Genomic DNA, 20,230 nt, shown 5'->3' on the forward strand with positions numbered 1-20,230 from the left:
TCACCTGCTGCCTAATATATCCCACCCACTAACAGGTACCCCTCAATGAGCTGACTACACGTATGGCACTTTTCTTTTCCTATTTTTTAAAAAAATTATTATTATAACAAAATTTTTTTGTTAATGCTTGTTTGAGGTCATAAAAGTTCTACAGAATAATGTTCTACATGTTAATATCATGGAATTGGATACCTTTTTTTCCCACAAAGCCTGCTAGAGTTTGAAAGAATCTGATCAGATACTGTTTGCTAATCTTGCAGAGTCATGGCACAGGCTATAAAAATGCCGGTGGATTAGCTATCCATTGAAATACCTCCACTGTTTAAAAGAGTGAATTGATGTGGTTGGGTTGAATCCAAAGTCTAAGCTGTTCTTGTTTGGCACGGTGTGTGTGCTGGCATGGGAGAGTGAGTTAAGCTTCCCTGCTCCGTGTATTCAGGCATCTTGATTTCCACTGCTTTTGCTCCAAAGCAATACTGACAAAGACAGATACCCTGGAATAGTGCAGTTTCCATTCCAAGCATGAGCTGGTTTACCTCCACTGGTCCATTTAACTGGGTACAGACCTTAAAGCAAGGCTGCAGCACGGGGAGTATAAAAACCAAACAGAATTTCTATTCTACTTTTAGAAGAAAAATAAAAGTATGGTCCCTTGGGGGGTTTTGTGTGTATCCTGGCTTTACTGCTAACATCCTGAGAAAAACAAAACCACAGTAAAGAATTCACAATTTTCATTTGGCTGTTTAAAATATAATATTTATTCGTCATCAATTAAACAAGATCACATTTTCTGATTACAGGTCATTCCAGAGAGTTCACCCACTTTTCTTGTGGTCTCCACCTCCCTCTTGTGGTGCTCGGTTAAAGCAAAGCTCATTAAAAGGCAGTGTTCACTAAATAATCATTACAGTGCATTGATGTGCTGTGTATGAAATGTAAATGAATTATTTTTATACAACTTCATAGTTATTTTTTTAGAGCATGTTGGTCTAGAACCTCCAGAGTTCGATTCCCGTCTCCACCCTGTGTTCGTCTGTGTTTGCATGTCTTGCCTGTGCTTCAGGTGTTTGCTCCGGGTTCTCCACTGTCCTCCTCCAGTTCTAAGACACTGTGTTTGGCTAATCTGTGTGTGTGATGAATGTGTAACCTGTCCAGAGTCCCTGGGTTAGGCTCCAGGTTCCCTGTGTAGGGTAAGCAGTACAAAAAATGGACAGATAGCTATATATGATATATATAGACAGGTCATATATAGACTGATCAGCTTAAACCTTCTATCCTGATGGGCGTGGTCTTTTAAAATAGAACCCCGCCCCCATCCTGTCTACAGGTCACATGAGTCCGCTGAACGGTTTGATGAGGAGTAAATGATGAAAATCACAGTCACCGGATCTGATCGGTCACTACACGGCACTCTGTGGTCAGCAAAACACACTAATCTTTTAGAAAAACAAGTGTACAGTTCCAGAGACTTGTAGAATCAGTGCTAAGGTACAGACTGAATCTGTCCTGTTGGCTTGTGGTAACTCAATATCTATTTTTGACCTCCAGTATCTCACAGAATTGAATCCAAGGCACACGATGCAGACAAACCTGAGAGTATATAATACATTATACAAGGCTAAACTGTGACCAATGTAACTACACTGAGTGAACTACTGTCATTATAAACAGACACACTGAATCACTTGGCTAGCTTATGCCTCAAGGTTTCCAGAATCTAAAAGCAGCATCAATGGTGCAAAAGTACTTCTATTCATCATCAAGTTCAAAGGCATGTAATATGTTTAATGAATAAATCAGGAAGGGTGTGCTTTAGATGCGTTTCCTTCCCTCGTAGGTTCCCTTCATCAGTCTCCGGATGCAGAGGTGCTGGAGAGATCCTCGTCTTGGTAGCACATCCGCCACACGAAGATGCACTGGTAGTTCCAGAACAGCAGAAGCCCCATGACAGCCAGAGCCAGCACAGCAAAGAAAGCCACAATTAAAAGCTTTCTGGAGCAAATGGAACGGTGCGTCGCGTGATCGGTGTGGACCGCATGTTCCACATCAGGCTCAGGCCCCAAATAATTCTGCAGGCACTTTTTCAGCCAGCTGGAGTGGGGAGGTGCGACGGGTCCCGGCAGACATTGTTCATTTTCTCCCATCCTTCCAGCACAATTAGAGGTTGACCTGGAGATCTCTCAACCTGAGAACACACAATATTTTTTACTTGGATTACTATGTACACCACAGCACTCTTGTATTCTCAATTCTGATTGGTCAGAAGATGGGTTTTTTACATTTATATGCTCATTAACATACTCAATACATTATTCAAATACTCAATAACATCTTACAAAGGGACACCTTAAGCCCCAGCACTGCCAAGCTGCCACCGTTTGGCCCTTGAGCAAGGCCGCTAACCCACCCTGCTCCAGGGGCACTGCATCATGATTGACCCTGCGCTCTGACCCCACCCCCCAATTATAGGATATGCGAAGAACGAATTTCACTGTGCAGTAATGTATATGTGACAAATAAACACAACCTCACTTAGATTAACAGATCAGAAGTTATTGTTTTCTTTCAGGAGCTGTTTAGTATTTTTGGAAGGAGTCTCCAGTTTCAGATCTAACAGTCGGTGAGTTTTTCGACACACATAAGATTTCATGATGAATTAAATGTAGCTATAAACAGATAAAAAGTACATTCTTAAATAGATAGAACTGCTGTGTTATAAAATGATATAATTCAGAGAGAATAAAAGAATAATTGAAGGCTTATCCTCTGAAGGCTGATCCTCTGGACTCTACAATTATAGTCGTGGGAAAGAAGGAATTAAAGAATTTTAAGACCATTTGGGTTTAATCTTTACTCACAGACTCACCTTGTCATTTACTCAGCTGGAGTCATCTGGATAAATGATTTGTCAGAAGCTGAATTTTTTAGACATGCATGAAACACTGCAGTATCCACTAAAGACTGTTTGGCCAAAAGTATATGGACACCTGACCCTCAAAGCAACGTAAACTGACATGGAATGAATTTCCTCTGACTTGACGTTGTTTTCACCCTTGTTATTCACAGTCACGTTGTGTTCACTTTCTTGACCTGTGTACTCCCAGTGAGTCAGAATGAATAAGAATCTGGTCCATTTCTATGACTGAAACTCCTACACTACACTGGAAAGAGGCTTGCACAACACCATTAAATGTAATGCACAGTTGCAAAATACCACCTTAGAAGTTCTGAATGGGTTCCTTAAGCAGTTCTTTGTATATTTAAGGGTTTTTTGCTTTCTGAAACGTAATATATTCCATTTATATATATATATATATAGTAATTTTACAGTGAGGGTGAAAAGAAAAGTTCTCACATGATTTATCTTGGTTTCATTTTTCCCCTCACAAAAGCCGGCCATTTTTTTACAGGGTTGTGTTGTGTATACTTTCCTCCAACAAAAAGACACTTTATTTAAGCGCGTACTTATAAATAGTACCTTAAAATTGTTTGTTTCGATTTTTTTAGTCAATTCTAAAAACATAGGAAAACATTTTATAATGCAGTTAAGAAAAAGGATCGCCATGATAGCTTGATAGCTAATACAAACAGCATTGATGCGTCCATTCATTTTCACTTTTATTTCACTTTCGGGACAAAATAAAGTGGATGTTGTATAATGTCTTAGTTATAAATGCAAAATTAATTCAAGTATATACATTTTTTTTTTAAGTGGAAAATTTATTCAGGTATTGATTTAGCCATCTAATAGACGAATACTCCACAGAACACCGGCTTGATTATTCACTATATACATCCTCATCATAGTTTATTTAGGATCAAGCATTTTAGCCGACTGAAATGTCAGTTCCTGAGGATTTATTCTTCATTTTAAAGCCGCAGTATGTTTGCTTGGCTACTTTCTTGCTGACCACTTTTTCCCGTTTCTGTTTTTTTTTTTTTTTTTTATGGCTGCAACTGTAAATAAATTGCGATTCCATAAACCATGACGTAAATGAATAAACTACTTCTCATTAAAAGTGGTGAAAGAGTTTACCTGGTCTCTTCTAGTAGCAGCTCCTCATAATTCGCTGTGGAATAAAGTTTATGGCAGGTGTGTGTCCACGGTGAGAGAGAGAGAGAGAGAGAGAGAGATGCACAATAAACTGGATATAAAATGGGAGATAGTCGTCGTCTCTCGTTGTGAGAGCTGCTGCTTTGTTGTTTTGCAGTTCCTGTATGAGCTACAGGCGTGGATACCGCCCTTAAAAATATTTGCTTGTGTGTGTGTGTGTGTGTGTGTGTGTAGGGGTGGAGAGAGAGAGAGAGAGAGAGACAAGTAGAGAGATAGAGAGAGAAAGTGTGTGTGTGTGTGTGTGAGAGAGAGAGAGAGACAGAAGGACAGAAATAGAGAAAGTGTGTGTGTGTGTGTGTGAGAGAGAGAGAGTCTGTGAACATTCTGTTCTTTGTAGTCTAATTGGGTAGAGACCAGAGCAGGTGCTTCCTACATGCACAAGTAAATAAATCCCAGAAGTCTTCCTGCTGTGTACATACACCACATAAGGGATAAGCTTAAAGCAAAACACCAACCTTTTAAATATCTACCAGTGATTCTGGTGCTGATTTGTTGATTTGTTAATCTCCTGTTAGAAGTTTGTCGAGGTGACGTCACAGAAGGCCATTGCTAGAACAGATTCGTTGTAGAGATCTTAAACATACACGATATTGCCAAAGGTTTCAGGATGTCTGCCTTTACCTGCACATGAATATAAGATGGAGTTGTCCCATCCCAAAGGTGTTCTATGGGGTTGAGGTCAGGACTCTGAGTCAAGTTCCTCCACACCAAACTCGCTCATCCATGTCTTTATGGACCTTGCTTTGTGCACTGGTGTGCAGTCATGTTGGAACAGGAAGGGGTCATCCTCAAACTGTTCCCACAAAGCATGAAATTGTCCAAAATGTCTTGGTATGAAGCTGAAGCATTAAGAGTTCCTTTCACTGGAACTAAGGGGTCGAGCTCAACCCCTGAAAAACAACACCTGAACTCAATGATTTGGAGGGGTGTCCCAAAAAATTTGGCAATATAATGTATCAGGATAAAGAGCTTTTTACCTTAACTGACTATTTTACAGCAAGATTAAACATTATATTTAAGAAAAATCCATGTGGAAGTAGTGTAGAAAGTAAACATCTGGCTCTGTATGATGCAGTCATGATAGCGTTACCATGGTCTAGCATTTTCTTCCGCCATAGACACATAAAAAAAAATCTAGCAGCACTTTACTGGCGGAAAATCCCTCTCTATGCACTCATTTGTTTTACTGACAGTTGGTGGAAAAAATGCAACTGATTTTACAACATCTCATGTGTGCGGTATGAGGGCAGTATTAGGATGATTGCATGATGAATATAATTAAAAGCAGCACTGGCAATTGTTTTATTTTTCAGTAATTGAGATTTATGCTAATAATTAATAACCAATAATCACTAGAACATACACTGATCAGGCAAAACATTATGACCACCTGCCTAATATTGTGTTTTTCCCCTTTTTGCTGTCAAAACAGCCCTGACCCATCGAGGCATGGATACCACACAGACCACACTAGGTCCTTGGATCGGATCACACGGGCCAGCCTTTGCTCCCCACATGCACCAAAGAGCCTTGGCCACCCATGACCCTGTCGCCGGTTCACCACTGTTCCTTCCTTGGACCACTTTTGATAGATATTGACCACTGCAGACCTGCAGTTTTGGAGATGCTCTGATCCAGTGGTCTAGCCATCACAATTTGGCCCTGGTCAAACTCGCTCAAATCCTTACTCTTGTCCATTTTTCCTGCTTCTAACACATCAACTTTGAGGACAAAATGTTCACCTGCTGCCTAATATATCCCACCCACTAACAGGTGCCATGATGAGGAGATCATCAGTCTTATTCACTTCACCTGTCAGTGGTCATAATGTTATGGCTGATCGGTGTATATGAATGAAGCTCACATATTATGGATAAAGATTAACATACAAGTCATTTGGATTTTTCTATACATTACAAACAGCAATAAAAGTACATTGCTCATGCACATAAAAATCAAGCACACATTCACTGTTGTTTGTCATCTGCACATATTTTAATTTGCACAGAGAAAGATTTGCATTGTAATCTAAATACAAACAGAAGGTTTTGCTTCAACTCAACAGCAAACCTCGAAGCGCTTCTTATTTAAATAGGTCTAATGGGAGTGTTTGTGTGTGAACGTTTGTTAAAGCTTATGTCTATTTGTATGAGTCAATCATCTACATGATTCACAGAATAATATAAGCGGCTGGCTGTCCGGAAAAACCAAAATAGAGCCGCCTGTATTTAGGTACGCCGCATTAGACCCGAAAGCAGATATAATAGTGTGTTACAGGTACGCAAACTATGGCTTGAGATAGAGTAACACGAAAGAAAAACACGCATGCACTCATCCGTCAGAGACGATGGACTTGATAGGATGATGGTCAGTCCTTATGTTTGTCAAGTGTCACACCAAAAGGCAAAGATTTCTTATCCAAAATAGCATTTTAGGAAGTAACAACAAAAAGTTTGATTACAATCATGACAGTCAACATTTTCATATAATTCACATTTTCATCTTTAAGAAATTTCAAATTGTTTGTCCGCCCCGAACAAGCGTATTTCTGTTTCACATCATTCAAAATTCCTCAATAAGAGGTCAGTGGTCACTCTAGACCAAATGTTTCTCATCCCCAGAACATGGGAAACGGCCTGTTTTTTGCATCTAACCAATAGGTGTGTACAAAAAACGCAGCACCAGAGTCAAATACAAAGCAACTCACTTGGGACTTCCTCTCGCAAAAGGTCTCACAAGAGACGGTTTTGCGCGAGACACCAAGTGATGGTTGGATGAAAAAACCTGGCAGTTTGATGCACCCCTTCTAGCGCCTGGAGGTGAGAAAGCGTGAGAGAACTTCAATCAGAGAGACAGAGAAAGAGGTTTTCTTTTTTTTTTATATACATAGATAGTCTTAACTAGGTAGATTCTTAATGTTCTTAAGCCACTCCTGATACGGCATGTACATTGATACTCTTTTTGCGCATCGTATGCAAAACGTCAGTATTGCGGAATAGGGTTTCGCGCTTTTCTTTTCGGGACATGGCTAAGAAGTTTCACATGCATTGAAACATGCAAATGGCTCACTGCTAAAGAGCGCATGGCTTTCGAAGGTATACAAACGGTATTGAGTAGAAAACCAAGAACCGCAACACTTGGTCATAAAATAAGGTCATATAATCGTCGTAAAGTGCCATATACAGTATTGTTATATCGTTAGAAATAGTATTTCAAGTATTAACACTATGGACAATGCACTAAATGTAACTAAAGTTTTACTCGGATAGTATTCGCATGCTCTTCCGTACGCCGTTCTTACTTACAGAGTAGACAACGATTAAAGTATAGAAAGCAACTGATACTGTTAAAGGCAGATTAACGTCCTGAAACGTCCTGAAATTCAGTACGAACGTATGAGGTCTGTACAAACATAGGAATAATAATTTACTCCGATTGCTTTGTTTCTTTTTCCGAGAGATCAAATACATACGTACAGCACTTGATGGACGCAAGAGCATTCACTATTACCGAACTATACAAAAATACTCAAAAGTGCAACCAAATCATTGCTAGGTTGAATGAAAGGTGTATAATGTGTCCTGGTTTGAATGTAAAGACTATATTTGTGAGTGTGTGTGATAAGAAATCCAGTGCGATGCAACGCTACACGCCAATCTCCGAAAATGTTCAGTGTAGAAGATCAGCTCTTCTCTGTCGTCCTCGTAAAGGTGCAGAAGCTCGTAAGCGACTCGGGACAAGGGAAATTCCTGGGTGATGTGAACACCGATTGGTTCCCCCCACCCCATGTCTGTTTTTAAGAAACGAACAATCCCCCGCTCCCTCTTTCTCCATCTCACACCACGGTGCTGACAGACGGGTCGGACAGGTTGAGCTGGCCCGTGATGTCTGTGGGTGGGTACTGCTGCAAAGAGAGCGAGAGAACGAGAAACAGGAAAAAAATAAAACAAAACACACAAAAAAACACATTAGTGCGAATGTAACCGTTCTTTTGTTTCCGTTTTCAGCGCAGATAAGGCGTGCCTTAAAGGTTACCTCCTAAGGCAGTTCAGAATTAGCTTCATCCAAAGTACCATTAGATCTGACGTGTCGTTTCGTATGTTTATATTCTTTTATAAATCCTCCAGGATATACACTTAGGTTGCCACTTTATCAGGTTTTATGATGACATTTGTAAAGCTAAAGGAGATGTTTCAATATGTGTGTAGCTACGTAAGGACTAGCTACGTAAGGAATAAAATGTAAGGAAGTAGCTACGTAAGGAATAAAACGTAAGGAAGTAGCTAAGTAAAGAAATAAAACGTAAGGAAGTAGCTACGTAGGGAATAAAATGTAAGGAATAAAACGTAAGGAATAAAACATAAGGAAGTAGCTATGTAAGGAATAAAATGTAAGGAAGTAGCTACATAAGGAATAAAATGTAAGGAAGTAGCTATGTAAAGAAATAAAACGTAAGGAAGTAGCTATGTAAGGAATAAAATGTAAGGAAGTAGCTATGTAAGGAATAAAATGTAAGGAAGTAGCTACATAAGGAATAAAACGTAAGGAAGTAGCTACGTAAAGAAATATAACGTAAGGAAGTAGCTATGTAAGGAATAAAATGTAAGGAAGTAGCTACGTAAGGAATAAAACTTAAGGAAGTAGCTATGTAAGGAATAAAATGAAAGGAAGTAGCTACGTAAGGAATAAAACGTAAGGAAGTAGCTATGTAAGGAATAAAATTTAAGGAAGTAGCTTTGTAAAGAAATAAAACATAAGGAAGTAGCTATGTAAGGAATAAAATGTAAGGAAGTAGCTATGTAAGGAATAAAATGTAAGGAAGTAGCTACATAAGGAATAAAATGTAAGGAAGTAGCTATGTAAGGAATAAAATGTAAGGAAGTAGCTATGTAAGGAATAAAACGTAAGGAAGTAGTTACATAAGGAATAAAACGTAAGGAAGTAGCTATGTAAGGAATAAAATGTAAGGAAGTAGCTACATAAGGAATAAAACGTAAAGAAGTAGTTACATAAGGAATAAAACGTAAGGAAGTAGCTATGTAAGGAATAAAACGTAAGGAAGTAGTTACATAAGGAATAAAACGTAAGGAAGTAGCTATGTAAGGAATAAAATGTAAGGAAGTAGCTACATAAGGAATAAAACGTAAGGAAGTAGCTATGTAAGGAATAAAATGTAAGGAAGTAGCTACATAAGGAATAAAACGTAAGGAAGTAGTTACATAAGGAATAAAACGTAAGGAAGTAGCTATGTAAGGAATAAAACGTAAGGAAGTAGTTACATAAGGAATAAAACGTAAGGAAGTAGCTATGTAAGGAATAAAATGTAAGGAAGTAGCTACATAAGGAATAAAACGTAAGGAAGTAGCTATGTAAGGAATAAAATGTAAGGAAGTAGCTACATAAGGAATAAAACGTAAGGAAGTAGCTATGTAAGGAATAAAATGTAAGGAAGTAGCTACATAAGGAATAAAACGTAAGGAAGTAGCTATGTAAGGAATAAAATGTAAGGAAGTAGCTACATAAGGAATAAAACGTAAGGAAGTAGTTACATAAGGAATAAAACGTAAGGAAGTAGCTATGTAAGGAATAAAACGTAAGGAAGTAGCTACATAAGGAATAAAACGTAAGGAAGTAGCTTTGTAAAGAAATAAAACATAAGGAAGTAGCGACGTAAGGAATAAAACGTAAGGAAGTAGTTACATAAGGAATAAAATGTAAGGAAGTAGCTATGTAAGGAATAAAACGTAAGGAAGTAGTTACGTAAGGAATAAAACGTAAGGAAGTAGCTATGTAAGGAATAAAACGTAAGGAAGTAGCTACATAAGGAATAAAACATAAGGAAGTAGCTTCATAAAGAAATAAAACATAAGGAAGTAGCTACGTAAGGAATAAAACGTAAGGAAGTAGCTATGTAAGGAATAAAACGTAAGGAAGTAGTTACGTAAGGAATAAAACGTAAGGAAGTAGCTATGTAAGGAATAAAACGTAAGGAAGTAGCTACATAAGGAATAAAACATAAGGAAGTAGCTTCATAAAGAAATAAAACATAAGGAAGTAGCTACATAAGGAATAAAACGTAAGGAAGTAGTTACATAAGGAATAAAACGTAAGGAAGTAGCTATGTAAGGAATAAAACGTAAGGAAGTAGCTACATAAGGAATAAAACGTAAGGAAGTAGCTTTGTAAAGAAATAAAACATAAGGAAGTAGCGACGTAAGGAATAAAACGTAAGGAAGTAGTTACATAAGGAATAAAATGTAAGGAAGTAGCTATGTAAGGAATAAAACGTAAGGAAGTAGTTACGTAAGGAATAAAACGTAAGGAAGTAGCTATGTAAGGAATAAAACGTAAGGAAGTAGCTTCATAAAGAAATAAAACATAAGGAAGTAGCTACGTAAGGAATAAAACGTAAGGAAGTAGCTATGTAAGGAATAAAACGTAAGGAAGTAGTTACGTAAGGAATAAAACGTAAGGAAGTAGCTATGTAAGGAATAAAACGTAAGGAAGTAGCTACATAAGGAATAAAACATAAGGAAGTAGCTTCATAAAGAAATAAAACATAAGGAAGTAGCTACGTAAGGAATAAAACGTAAGGAAGTAGCTATGTAAGGAATAAAACGTAAGGAAGTAGTTACGTAAGGAATAAAACGTAAGGAAGTAGCTATGTAAGGAATAAAACGTAAGGAAGTAGTTACATAAGGAATAAAACATAAGGAAGTAGCTTTGTAAAGAATAAAACGAAAGGAAGTAATAAAATGTAAGGAATAAACATAAGGAAGTAGCTTCATAAAGAAATAAAACATAAGGAAGTAGCTATGTAAGGAATAAAACGTAAGGAAGTAGCTATGTAAGGAATAAAATGTAAGGAATAAAACGTAAGGAAGTAGCTTTGTAAAGAAATAAAACATAAGGAAGTAGCTACGCAAGGAATAAAATGTAAGGAAGTAGCTATGTAAGGAATAAAACGAAAGGAAGAAATAAAATGTAAGAAATAAAACATAAGGAAGTAGCTACGTAAGGAATAAAACGTAAGGAAGTAGCTATGTAAGGAATAAAATGAAAGGAAGTAGCTTTGTAAAGAAATAAAACGTAAGGAAGTAGCTATGTAAGGAATAAAACGAAAGGAAGTAATAAAATGTAAGGAATAAACGTAAGGAAGTAGCTTCATAAAGAAATAAAACGTAAGGAAGTAGCTACGTAAGGAATAAAACGTAAGGAAGTAGCTACGTAAAGAATAAAACGTAAGGAAGTAGCTACGTAAGGAATAAAACGTAAGGAAGTAGCTATGTAAGGAATAAAACACTTGGGTCATGCTGTAAAAGTAAAATAATCAACAACATTTTAAGATTATTTTCCAACAAATGCTGTTGCAAGTGTTTTCTTCTTCTTGCACCACAGCAATTTGCCAACATGTTCTTAATTCTGTAATGAAATGAAACTGAACATATGAACCCTACACATTTTATATATTCATATCTATTATGTCCGGAATGCTTGTGAGACAAAGTAGTTCGTTGTGTCACTTGTGTCACGCTCAGCTCTAATCATTAGTCCTGCTTCTTTGTTCTCTTTTTGGAAGATGATAAAGACAAAAAAATGCACCTTGTCAAGTTATGGGAAAAAATTTTTTTTGCAAAGTGCAGAATGCAAAAGATTCAAACCCGAGGGCTTTCCCCATGCTGAAAAACACTTACATCTTTATTAGAAAATGATTTTTAAAAAATGTGGATTTGGTGCTGTAGTATAGAATGAGCTGGACGTCCCTGGTAAAGTGGACACTGGGTGTATGTGCTGGATTATCCGTCGCGTCAGATTTGCCATTTTGTCTTGTAACTGTCTGAGGAGGCATTCAGATTTACACGGAAGGGGAAACGGGGTCTCCAGCGCATTTCTGTATCATAAATCAGTTTCAGACCCTCAATCGTATCCTGATATTCATGATATATTGTTGTATGGCTGTAAGGTTAAGGTTAGCATGTGCATGGCTAAGTTTTTGAATACCCGAAAGTCAAAAAAATGCAGCAGGACTGGAGCTCTTGCTTCCCCCAGCGGTAACTCTTTATCTATAGTAGGTGCGGAGGGAAAATGCATTTTCTTTTTGTTGTTGTTGTTGTTGCTCTGGATGATATCTGCATTACTGGGTTAGGAAAAAAAATAAACCCCAGGCTATGCAGATACCTTGGTCGTATTTTTGTGCGCTTGTATATACTATATAATGATTGCCTCCATGTTACAATGGCCAGGACACATACTTTTATTAAAATAAAAAAAAAGTATACAGTACAATATCCCCCGCCATTGCAAAATGGAGAATAGCTCAAGCATTTTATTTTTTGTGAAAATGTAGAATAGAATTTTATTAGAATTCAGTGAATCAACACACGTTCACATGCTGAAGAAAAAGGCATAATGCTAGGAATTGAGTTCAATTATTAAACAAAGGGGGGAAAAAAGGGAAAAATTCATGACAAGAACCATGGACACATGTATCCGTAATACCGTCTTCACAAAAATTCCAAATTTCAAAATTTTTCCAAATTTTGAAATTTTCCATTTGTCTCTTAATTCAAAGCAGAGATGATGAATTGATACTTATAGAGCGCTTACGTCTATCTATATATCTATTTTGCTAGATATATTCCAGTGCACGCTAGACTATAGCACGCATCCCAGGTCCTGGAGAACCCCCATGTCCTAGATGTATGTTAGTGTTTCCCCTGCTTTCACACACTTAATGCTGGTGTTTAGGAGCAGGGAAAACACTATAACACAAGGATATACAGGATAGTCAGATCTCCAGGACCAGGATTAGAAATCTGGCATAGTTTAGCTTGCACTACAATCACCTTTCAAGGAACAAAATCATCAATCAACACTAGTAAGATCCTGAAATCATCAAAACACTGCTGGATCGTGTCTTTTTAAATCCAGCAGCATTGTTGATGAGGCTGTAGAGAGTGTTTGTGTTTTTTTCTCGCAGCCTTGGCATCGCGTCATGGCAGTGCCTCTGGCCCCCCTGTGAATACATGTGCCCGTTGTGTTCTCTGAGGAGGCTCGCTGTTGGCACTGCGTATCAAAGCCCACAGCGCCCCCTGATGAGAGACAGTGGATCAACAAGAGAGACAGAGACATAATGCTACTACGTCTACCACCATCACAACCACGGAGAGGGAAAATAAGATGCAACTAATAACTACTACTACTACTACTACTACTACTACTACGAGACACTCGGGGTTTCTTCAACAGACACGTCGCATGCTTTCGGACGACGAGAGGAGCTGTGTGGCATGTATGTAGGGGACATCAACACTCATAAATCCATATATATCCATTGAGAGAAATTAAACATTGATATAAAATAATAATAATAATTATTATTATTAAAAAAGAAAACCGGTGACCGACAGGATGGTGTCGTTGCTTCTCTCCTTTCTGGATTTTTAAAAAATTAATTTTATTTATTTATTCTTATTTTTTAAAACACAATAAACGCTTATCTAGATTTATTTATCCTTAAATCTCATCTAGATTTATTTATCCTCACACACACACATGCACATACACACCCTAGATCCAATACATTTAGACTACGAATAGAACAAACACACATTTGTAGATATCTCTAAGATAAAGGGAGAAATATTGTTAATCAGTTGCATTTGGATATGCTGCTGATTTTTTTGAAGAATTATATATTTTTCCCAGAAGCGTGCTCATCAACGATGGAAGTTCTGTGAACAGTGCTAGAAAAATAAACCCACACAAAACAACATTTGTTGTCATTTTTTTTTGTCTTCTTGGAAAAAATGCAGCGTGTGTGTCTCTCCTCCTTTGTTTTGTTTTTCTTTAAACCTTTTTATGAATTTCTAAGAATTTAATCTGTTGGTTATTTCAGGACAGTGGAACTCTGGGAACTTCACTTTGTCCTGTTGCTAAATTGAAAGGAGGTCAAAAGAAAAAGAACAAGAAGAAAGAAGAAAGGAACGTAGAGTTTCCAGCCTAAAACAAACCAAGGATTAAAAATGAAGAATTAGAAATGATCGTCCTTATTGATGCATTTTTTTTTTGTAATCTCCTAAATTTAAGATGGGATTATGAGATTATGAAGCACAGCTTTGGTGAAGATCTCTAGAAAAACAAAAAGGCATTAGTCTGATATCCCATGCCTTGAAAAAGATGATGTGCTGTTTAAATAAGAAAACAAAAAAACAAGGTTAGTCGGAGTGATAACGATAACACTGAAGCACGACACTGAAGCATGCTGCAGGGGGAAACACATAATGCAGCATATCGGAAGATCACATTCACTTCCATCATATCAAGCAAATACAAGAACATGATAAGAACACACACACATATACAGAAATGTACAAACACCACTGACACACCACATCCAGGACTAGCAACACCGGAGAGAAGCAGCCCAAATGAACCAGGTGCTTTGCGTTGCCCCCCTCCTCTTGGATCACACCCCCTCTACATGGTGACCTTCTAAATTGCACCTTATTTATGATTTTTTAATCATTTTTGCTGTGTCCTGTAAGCCCTAAATTGTCCCTGCTGTCCTCTTTGGGGCGAGTCCTAACTGACAGATGAGCTTTGGATGTGGACCGAATGGCTGACTGACAGACACGTGGCCGGAGTGGAATGGGACTCTCTTGGATCGGACATGAGATGGCATTTAAGACAGGAACATAGGAAGAGAGACAGAGAGAAGGAGAAAGAGAGAAAGAGAGAGAGAGAGAGAAATCGGGACTAAGAGCAGGAGATGCCATTCCTTAATCTCCTTACCGTGTCTTTGGAGGACCTACGTCTCTTGATGCTGGAGGCCAGGGTGGTACTGATGGACCTAAAAGAGGGTTTCTTTTTGGGGTCGGGTTCTGCTCTACCACTTTTCCTATCCTAAAATAAATATATACGTAGAATAATTATTCATGTTCTCTGGCTGAGTGACAGCGTCTCAGCCTGGCATTATAACCACTCCCCTCCCTCCCCACAGACAATCTTATCCCCAACTATATATATTTGTGTGGAGGCTTGGGAAAACCTTTCACGCTGTCAAATTGGAATATTTTCTACTTTATACTTCTCTCCAATTCTACTGAAGGCACATCGCCTACTTCTACATTTACAATCTAATCTATTTACAGGAGAACAATACTGCTGAGAAATTTGAAAGGATTTTATGTTTATGATCGGAAATAAGTTCTCTGATCAGCATCATCTGCCTGAGGTCAAAGTCACTTTAAACACAAATCATCACTTCACTCAGTTGGTATCTGTTCATAGATGGGGAAATAATAGATAAATGAATAATGGATTAATGAAAAATAATCATTAATTCATTCATTCATTCATTCATTCATTCATTCATTTATCCATTCAGTCATTCATGCATTCATCCATCCATCCAGTCATTCATGCATTCATCCATCCATCCACCCATTCATTCATCCATCCATCCATCCATCTATTTATTCATCCATTAATTCATTCATCCATCCAGCCATCCAACCATTTATTAATTCATTTATCCAAACATTTATTCATTCATTCATTCATTCATTAATCTATCTATCCATCCATCCATTCATCCAACCATTTGTTAATTAATTAATTCATTCATTCATTCATTCATTCATCCATCCATCAGTCCACTCACTCAATCCCTCATTCATTCATTTATCCAACCATTCATTCATTCATTTTTTACTATTGGCTAAATTTCTAGTCTTTTAATTGTAATCATTTTAATACTTCCAGAGCGAGTGAGCTCTCCTCTGTGTTCTGATAATCAGGTTATCTAACTAGCTATTAACAACTTGATAAGAAACATAAGAAAGACCAGTTTCTAGACGTTTTAGCAGACTGACTATTTTTAATTATTGTGACATCTTTACACATTGCACAAATGGCTGAATTGAGCCACAGTGACATCTGACCGCTTTTCCCAGACCTCCACTCCTGTATTAAAGATATCAAGGAGACTGAATACTGTCCCCACATATAGGAAACAGGTAGTGTGTGTTCTTAAGAGGGCCCTGTTTAAGCACTGAAAGCTGTATGAGCTTCTAAAGATGTACAACCATCGATGGCTCCACCTAGAAACATGGCCGTAAGATCTGTGAGAAGTAGTGGTGAAAAATTTGTGAAAATCCCCCCCCCCTTTGCAAGTAAGGGTCCTTTGCATTATGTACCACCATAGACTTCTGTGCACTTGTATCACGATCAATTCCACAGATATTCATCCATCAACCATGTGGTCCATGTTTAAAAATATAGTTACACTCTACGTTTGGTCCCTTCATCCCTCCCTCCCAGCGTCCAAGCATCCAAGTGCCCCAAGGCTACTCTCTGACCTCTACATTATGCCACGAGGATACAGCACAAGATTGAGTGTGTTAGTGTGAGAAAAGCTCATATTTAAGGTATTCTTACATCCTGAGTCTCTACAGAGGAAGAGGGCTGCATAGAGGAGGAAGAAAAGAAAAGAAAAAAAAAGAATATTTATCCACTTAAAGATCATTAAGACTTTAAGATCCATAAGCAAAAGCAGAGGGAGCAATAATGAGCTTGCTGAGGAAAAATAATGCCACCGATGAAGCCAAGCAACTCTTAATATCACAGGAAATCACAAGAAAACACAACTTTTGGAGGGGTAGCATAAGATAGAACATGAGTAACTATATATATATAAAGACCAATTTGAAACATTATACCTTCTTTCAGGTATAATGGAAATTCACCCCACACACAGATGAGGAGAAAATAGGCTTCGTTTCTTTTTTAGAAAGTGTGGTGTGAATTTCTATCACATGCAGGGTTTGGCAGTGAACAAGAAAAGCGTATTATGGCACAAAAGCATATCGACACTAGACTTCTGGAGCATTTTTTCATATCCTTAATGACCCCTAATATCACCTGGCACTTTTCACACACAACTCAATACCTCCGTCACTTAAAGGCAGCACAAGGATATAGATCGTATCTAGTTTTGGACTAAATTGCACAAAATTCCTGTCCTTCCTGTCAAATCAATTTGAGTCCAATACTAGATATAATCTGTTCCTTTAAGGACTCGGAGGTTGGATTCATGAAATGAAGGTAGCACTGAATGAGCAAGAGGCTAAGGATGGCAAGGCAGCTAGGCTGTGCTCATTCAAATAAAAAATAAAATTGGAGAATGATCATATTTTTTTTAAAAAAAGGAACACAATTCCTAATAGGATATTTGCGCTGACATTCTTCAGGTCAAATCTTTAGTTTCTTCAGTGTACAGGGAAGAGCAGGAAGGAGTCGTAGCTGTACATTGACATGCGTAGACCCGCGAAGAGCATCGCCACATTGAGACAACATGTACAGCCCAAACAGAGCACATTACTTAGTTTGCATTTCATTTTCCTCGGTGTAATTGGTCTGTTTTGTCATCCTGGTTTTCCGTCAGGTGGTGCACTTTGGAATAACGTGTGCAGTCTGGATCGTTGCGAACTGCTAGCGGACAAAACTGAAAAATTTGGGCAGATTATTCAAAAGTGCGACACACCTGTTACACACACAAGCTAACCAAATGACGGTGCATTATGCACACATCAACGGTTATTTTTTTAGATGTGTTTAAAATACACGCATAACACACACACACACATATACATATATACAGATATGAGAATTAACTCATACACAAGCTCTGACATATGCTAGGATCAGAGGATCATGTGGAATCCTGCTAAGAATTAAGAAGTATAAACAAAATCTCAGGACTAATGCTATAACTACTGTACTCCCACTAATAGAACAACTTGAACCTGTTTCTCGTTATAATGAGCGATAATTTGCTATTTCTTAGCAGGAACCAATATATCATGTGGCAATATCTTCTGTGTGCATTAACACAAATCCACACAAAACAGTCATACACAGATGGAGTGTGTGCATGTGTGAATTTGTGTGTGCTTGCGTGTGTAACGTATATATGGGCAGATGGTTTCTGGACATCGATTTGCAGACACAGACACGAGACTGTGATCTTACCTTTCTGTGGCGCCTCTGTCAATTCGACAGCGGCGGCACTGACCTTTTGTCAGTGTGTACAAAGCGCCAGCGTGAGGTTGGCCCACCTCCACACACACATCACAGTCTCCTAGAAGCCTTGTGCTTTTTCCTCATTCACTCACCCTCCCTTCTTAAACCCACAGCTCTCCTGGGGAGGCCTTGGGACAATTCACAGCCAAAGACATGAGGGCACGAGAGCGAATCAAGTGGCTGAGCGAGAACGGGTAGTGAATAGGATTGAGTTGGTTTTGCTTGACTTGCAAAGCCTGAAGCTTTTCTTCACAGATCCCTGCACTTCATGTCCAGACATCAATGCAATCAATGCAGCGTATTTTCTCGGACTACGCGATTGCCTGCCCCTTCAGAGTTGCGATGAAGAGGCTAGGCTAATGTGAAGATTGCTAGCACTGCTTAGGACTCCATTCATATTCTGTCTCCACTCTATTTTAACGATTGTTTTTGGGCCAACTGTGTAAAACAACTCCACAGAATTCACAGTTATGCTACGCTTTAAAAGCAAAAGATTAAAGTACCCCTGAACAAGTCATTTCGAACATGTAATGCCTGGAAACTACGACAAATTTCCAAGGAAGACGTCCACCATGTCAAGATTAGCTGATTTCAAAATTTTGTTAGCTGCAACATTACTTAAGCTAACTAGCAGGCTAGATAATGTGAGTAAGCTAGTTTTCCATGGAGAGCTAGAAATGGGATTTTGGTATAAGAGGTTGTCTTTGTCATCATTCTTCAACTGTAAACATGTCTGTTAGAATATATAATAACTTACAATTTTGTTAGCATTAACATTAGACAAATTTGCTAGCATAAAGGGTATTAAAAATGCCTGCTGTTTCACCCATGTTTCTCCAAGTTTGATCATTTGCCAGTTTCCTCAAACTAGATCTTCCCATCATATGATATCTACAAACTGGGAAGGGTAAAGGCTAGCACAAGACATGAAGCCTTTGAAATATTGCACATGCTACATCTTAATGCAGTGTAACAAACTTAGAGGAAAGTGTTATCTGCCCTCTTTTGACTTACAGACTCCTAGTCTCTCTCCTAGTGTCTCTCTGATTGACAGAGGAAAGAGTAATGCCATCCCTCCCAACCACACCAGAGCACTGCCAGATTTGCCCTCATGGCTGAAGTATCCTTGGGGTTTGAAATCACAGTCTCTCAAAGATCAGGAGTCCTTGGAGCCAATGTTTTAAATTATAAAAAGTGTGAACTTATTACTATAACCTCTAGGTTGTGGACCACAGCAGCCATCTATACAGTCTGAGTCAGCTATCCAAAAAGATTTTCAGCTGGTTTTAGTTCAGGGGTACTTTAGAGCATTCGTCTAGTACAAAACAAAGTTTTGCAGCTTAGTACGTTCTTATGTGCCTACAACTCAAAAGAAAAGCTCAGCGAGGATGAAGACAGCGGAATGAATTAGTTTTACGTACTAAAGACGGAGTCCCAGCTGCGCCCACAACTTGACTCACAGAACTCTCCTTATTGTCCTGTTGGGACAGACAAGAGACAGGGTCTGGTTGTACTTGCCAGAACAACCTCTGGGATTGTTTCCTTGGTTGGCATCTTAGAGGCCAAGATTTGAGCAAGGGTTAACCAGAGATCGTTCATCTCCAACCCATCCTCCATCTAGGAAGGGTTTCACAAAAAAGCTACACCCAGGCTGAGTGAAGTTGAAGTTATGGGCAGTGATCCTATGATCTTGTGGATGGTGGCGGAGTTGCAGTCTTACCTGCAGGTTCTTTCTCCAGACGTTGACGGCCGCAAAGGCGAGCTGCATCTGCTTCCTGCGGGCGTCTTTGTGTCGCTTGTATGCGATCTCAATAAAGATGAGGAAGATCCCTGCTGCAATGCCTCCAGCTACCAGCATAAAGACTCCTGGTAGAGCAAGAGATAGAGATGTTAAGGACATCACAAGGGACCTTTAGGAAATGTCAATCTCACAAATGGAGACTTGGGGGCCAACTCCTTAAATTGAGTTTCAAAAGTTGCCTATCCAGTTAGGCTATCATGGATGAGTAAGGAAAGAGAAATAAAGAAAAG

General features: G+C 38.5%; 1 protein-coding gene and 1 long non-coding RNA gene across 8 annotated transcripts in view; both read right to left on the minus strand.

Annotated features, from left to right (window-relative positions):
• Positions 1-740: 740 nt before the first annotated feature.
• LOC131368696 (uncharacterized) lies at positions 741-4,753 on the minus strand. Its single transcript, XR_009207185.1, has 2 exons — positions 4,037-4,753; positions 741-2,185 (listed from the first exon to the last, which is right to left on the minus strand). It is a non-coding gene; the product is annotated as an uncharacterized LOC131368696 (long non-coding RNA).
• A 1,332-nt stretch (positions 4,754-6,085) lies between these two features.
• Positions 6,086-20,230, minus strand: part of grin1a (glutamate receptor, ionotropic, N-methyl D-aspartate 1a) — a 35,965-nt gene continuing 21,820 nt past the window's right edge. For 2 of the 7 annotated variants that reach the window (XM_058416497.1, XM_058416500.1), the window contains 4 exons: positions 19,920-20,065; positions 16,556-16,582; positions 14,909-15,019; positions 6,086-8,018 (listed from right to left, as the gene is read on the minus strand). In XM_058416497.1, the coding sequence (XP_058272480.1) occupies positions 7,950-8,018; positions 14,909-15,019; positions 16,556-16,582; positions 19,920-20,065 (353 nt within the window). In that variant the 3' untranslated portion in view covers positions 6,086-7,949. The remainder of the gene's footprint in view (positions 8,019-14,908; positions 15,020-16,555; positions 16,583-19,919; positions 20,066-20,230) is intronic. The other 5 variants (XM_058416499.1, XM_058416502.1, XM_058416501.1 and 2 more) reach the window with 5 other exon arrangements.

Source organism: Hemibagrus wyckioides, linkage group LG18, assembly GCF_019097595.1.
Source record: "Hemibagrus wyckioides isolate EC202008001 linkage group LG18, SWU_Hwy_1.0, whole genome shotgun sequence".
Taxonomy (NCBI): Eukaryota; Metazoa; Chordata; class Actinopteri; order Siluriformes; family Bagridae; genus Hemibagrus; species Hemibagrus wyckioides.